This window comes from Rhincodon typus, unplaced genomic scaffold (genome assembly GCF_021869965.1).
Source record: "Rhincodon typus isolate 14 unplaced genomic scaffold, sRhiTyp1.1 hic_rhity00009823, whole genome shotgun sequence".
Lineage (NCBI taxonomy): Eukaryota > Metazoa > Chordata > Chondrichthyes > Orectolobiformes > Rhincodontidae > Rhincodon > Rhincodon typus.
Genome location: NW_025975461.1, coordinates 581 through 5,733, shown reverse-complemented (window position 1 = coordinate 5,733; position 5,153 = coordinate 581). Strand labels below are relative to the sequence as shown.

Genomic DNA, 5,153 nt, shown 5'->3' with positions numbered 1-5,153 from the left:
ATAATACATAATTGATACATTTAATTGAACTTTGTTATTGTCCACTGGGCATTGCTTTGGGAAACCCTGCCACAGAAATTAGTTTGTCATTTCAATTAAATGTATCAATTATGTATTATTCTTCAATGATGTCAATTTTTAGTCTCCACAGAATAAAGCCTCAAGTTATTTCTGCCTTTGGAGAACTCTTATGCTCAAATATCACCTGAAACTTTGCTCTTTGCAGCATTGGCAATTATCTTCTGAACCTCTGGTAATGAAATAAACTTGCATCCAGAGGAAATATTGACATTTGCCTACTGTCATCCAACAACCACTGGAGACAATTCTGAACACTAGTCTTCTGCTTCCTCTCTTTTGTTATATCCCCTCGTAAACATGAAACAAGTGTCACTGTAATTTGTCATCTCATATTGAACATTCTCGACTAAGATTCTATTCAATAAGCAGCTTAGTGTTATTATAGCCAGAGATAGTACACAGCATTGCAACATCTCTGGGCAGTTTTAAACTTGCTGGATTTTACAGAATTGATTATGTCTGTTGATTATCATGATCATTCACAGAATTAAGGTGAGCAGCAGACATTCGCACTCAGTACTATAGAATGACAGAATGGTGTCACATGCCATTGGATGCAACATTAGCAGGGGTATCCATGCATGTTAATTAACATTGTGCTGTGAACTAACAGTGAGTTGAAAAGTATAGTTTAAAAGCACGTTCTTATCATTCAATAGAAAGAATAACCCAAATGAAGAATGAGATTGTTTCTACTGCTTGGCTATCCATAATAAATATTTAATAATATTGTTACATGTGTTATGCTATAATAATAGCTTTGTATTTCTTTATAAACAGGATCACATTTCTTAATACTCCAATTTGCCTGGAGCCCTCAGTACAGTACATCGTGGAGATTTACTTCAATTCGTCTCCTACTCCAAACAGTCAGTTCAGCAATCACATCTTGATTGATTCTGTAAGCAAAGTTAAATCTTCTTGTTGTTGCAATTTAGGGTGTATTCATAAAGTGGCAACATCATAGCACCAGTTATTTTCAATTCTGATGATGTTGAACACATTACCAAGAATCACAGATATCATGGTCTTGTGCTGCAGTGGTAGTGATCCTACCTCTGGGCTAAAAGATCAGGGATTGAGGCCAAACTTCAGGATGTGATGGCCATAGAGATGTGTGATAACTCATGTTGATTTTTTTTTTAAAGAGGCATCAATAACAGAAGGTGTCATTAGATGATACACACTGTAAAGTATTTGATACTTAATTAATTGAACTTTGTGGTTTTCACAGTATAATGGAGCACTTTGTTGATACTTAAAACAAACTCAGCTTTTAAGCTGAACTATTATATCATTATTACCAGAGATTCAAGGTTATCGTTTCATAAAACAAGGAAAAATTTCAGGTATTAAGCTTTGCAATCAAGAGACAATATTTGCCATGTGGTATTAATCAATAGGAAGAGCAAACTTGTGGATTCACATAAATTGCTTATCAACGTATCTAAAAATTGTACACCTCAAAACTGTTTTTGAATATTAATTGCATTTTTTGTGAACTTTATTACACTATCTACTTTATTTCCCATCCGAATTATAAACTAATAGACATGTCCACCAGTTTTACTTTTCATATTTAGTTATAGAAAAACAGTGTGTCATTAGAAACACCAATGTTGAATTTCCATTTAAAAAATTGTCTTTTGTCATTCTCAGGATAGTTGGTAGGTAGTGGCGAGGATTTGTGTGTCAAAAGTTGTTACTCACCAGAGAATGATCAGCCTCAGGCCTCCTCACATAACCATGGTATTTAAGTGATTATCTGGTTAAGTTTTTGATTGGTGATGGCCCTGAATATTGAGAATAGGGGATTCTAAAATAACATTAACATTGAATGTCATGAAGAGGTAGTTGGGTTCCATCTTGTTGGAAATGCAAATTGCCTGACATTCAGATATGGCGCCTGCTTGGCAGTTTAAGTTTGCATGTTGCCCAGGCTTGCTGCACAGCGAGCCTAGAATAATGTATTCCCCACATAATTGCTAAGAGGACCGGTTATCAACAAAGTACCCTGCCTGACTTTCTGGAGGCCAGGCCATTAATGAAGCAGCTAATGGTAGCTGGACCTAAGGCACCACCCTGAGTAACATTTCCAACAATGTGTACGGGCTGGGATGATTACAACCAGCTTCCTTGGAGATCGGCACACATTCAGCCACGGATAAATGTTAATCAAGGATTATTTACATTAGTGCCATAGGATTATTATTGTTAACCAGAATTGGTACACAGCAGCTTGCTAACAGTGGGAGATAGCAAGAACTGCAGATGCTGGAATCAGAGTCTAACATAGTGTGGAGCTGGAGGAATACGGCAGGCCAGGCAGCATCAGAGAAGTAGGAAAGTTGACGTTTCAAGTCAGGACCCTTCTCCAGAACTGGGCTTCTCCATGTTACATGGGAGTGTTGTAGTAGCCCCGTCTCCCACAGGCCTGCTGCACAAGTCACTGAGCACTTTTGGTGACTAATGAGATTTTTATTTCTTTTGTCATTAGCTGGGTCTGATTCCAATGATTAACTCTCTGGAGGATTTCAGCAGTAAAACAGATTTAGATGAGTACAGACGATATCAATGTGTCGATGTTGCCTATCAAGTGGTACCTCACACTATACCAGAAGTATGTGAGCGACTGATAGCCAGCATGTCTGCTCGGATCCACAATGGAGCTGTCCGTGAGTATTAGAGCCTCAGAGAGAGAAATTAACGTTATATGAGTTCTAAACACTAAAATGAAAGAAAAAGGCCATCTTATTTTTACTTCACTCTTGGGATGTGAGCATCACTGGCCAAGCCAGTAATTATTATCCATCCCTAATTTCCCAGAGAGGATTTAAGAGTCAACGACATTGCTATGGGTTTATAGTCACATGTAGGCCATACCAAGATGACAGATTTCCTTCCCTAAAATACATTATTTAGACTTAAAGATGGCCTTATTAGCATCTGGCATTAGTCTCGATAATTATACAAATGCCATTGGAGACTCTTTAATGTTTTCTTAGTTGACATTAGCAGCCTGGTTGTTGCACAAAAGGACCCAGTAACAACTTCATATTAATAACATATTTAATTCATGAACTGCAAAACCATGCCTATTTCTCAAAAATATTTTGTTTGACTACTGTGTAAATAGATTTAACTACCAATCTGGTGAAATTACACAGCACAATTTACAAATCAGAAATAACACTGATGAAAATTGTCAACATTTCACTGTATATTTATGAAACAACAATTTGGCTGATAAAACAAAATTCAGGATACACAGCACAACAAATAGATAAACTTGCAGGTCAGTGTAACATCAGCAGCAAGGCTCATGTTCCATGAGTGAATTAAAAAAAATAAAACTATACAGAGCGGTAGTTGTGAAGTTCAGTCCTGCTAAATTCACCAGACTATCACTGGTTAGAACAAATGAAGGGAGAAATTAGCAAGCATTCTCATTCCTGATCTCTATGCACCAGGCACTTACTATCTAATATCACGCATGAGAAAAATAACAGTGCAGACCTATCATAGTGCAAGTGACAGCCCTCTCCCATTTTGTAAGCATGATATGGTTGACCTGATTGGAGGTGGTGACGAGTAGGTTTTACCTTAACTCACCAAGTGGGAAACCCATGGAATTGCGCCAATTGTTGTCTTTGCACCTTGCCCTTGCATTGTTCCCCAATTCTGCATTGAGTTAAAAGTGACCCCAGTGCAACACTATAAAGTGTGAAAATTAGATAGGAGGAATTAATGAAGCCTATAACATTGTTAGGTGCTACGATTTGGTCCAAACCTTCTGACCACAGATGTAATGGAATTCATTTTTCCTGCTAACTGATTGGAGTTTCTTATGTATATTCCACAGCCTGTTGCTGTAATCCTCAGGGATCAATCAGTCGAATCTGCAGCAAGTTTGGTGGCCAATGCCAGTGTAAGCCTGGCGTGATTGGACGATGCTGTGACTCCTGTGCACCAGGATTTTATGGACTTGGTGCCAATAGCTGTTCATGTAAGTCAGTCAGTAGTGCAGGGTGGTTAGGAATAATTAGTAAAAGGCAAGTTTTATGAATATTTTTGAAGGTTCTACGGTGTATATAAATGTTCATTATTGAACCATATTATTATCCGGTAATTGTATAAGTGCAGAATATTCAGTTTTCAGACCATTTTCCTATTTTACTTTGTTTTAGTTCCATCATACACTAAAATTATTAAATATTAAACAGAATTTCCTCTAACAATCCAAAAACCTTTCAAACTGCAGGGATTTCCTGTGCTGACAAAGATCAGCTCTCAGCATAATGATGTTTTTATTGTTCTCCTTGTGTTATGATAAAGATTAACTTTTTCTGTTCCTTTTACTATCTGCCAAAAATGCTGGTAAATTTTCCTTAAGATATCAACTGTTTAGCAGCAGTTTTTGTGTAATTTCAGCAGAATGTAACTAACACTGCTTCCTGTCAAACTAAAAGATCCTTTGCACTAAGCACTTTTTTATATTTCCTTAAGTACACAGTCCAATTGCTATCAGGTACCACATACCTATTGTTTGGTGCATTTCACTTTCTGTTTATTCCCTATAGAATGTTACTTCCTATTTCCATAAAATTATTAGGATGATGCATTACATCTTTATAGTCCGATTCAGAGTATAAAACTGCAAATTGTTTGTTTCGAAAAATTATCTTGCTATCAATCTGTTTATACAAGAACACAGAGAAAGGAGCAGGAGTAGCTTGTATGTTCTGTCTAACCTGTTCCACCACTTCGTACAATCATTGCTGATCTTTTTGTTTCAACTCCACTTTTCCACCCATTCCACATGTTTCTTGAATCCCTGAGAGAGCAAAGATTTGTCCGTCCCAGTCTTAAACACTGTGAATGACCCAACCATACTGCTACTGTCAATTCCAATTCTTGATTTATAGCTGTAACAGCTTTTTGTAAATATGGGTCAGTAAATATGATTGCACAGATGCTTTTTAACTTGGAACAAAAACAAAGTTGCTGGAAAAGCTCAGCAGGTCTGGCAGCATCTGTGAAGGAGAAAACAGAGTTAACATTTCAGGTCCGGT

General features: G+C 37.1%; 1 protein-coding gene across 1 annotated transcript; it reads left to right on the top strand.

Annotated features, from left to right (window-relative positions):
* Positions 1 to 861: 861 nt before the first annotated feature.
* Positions 862 to 4,087, top strand: LOC125482397 (laminin subunit beta-4-like; the record flags this gene model as incomplete). The annotated part of the gene is made up of 3 exons (XM_048594466.1): positions 862 to 982; positions 2,579 to 2,756; positions 3,944 to 4,087. Coding segments are annotated over 3 exons (443 nt in total), but the record flags the coding sequence as incomplete, so codon positions are not given.
* Positions 4,088 to 5,153: the final 1,066 nt, after the last annotated feature.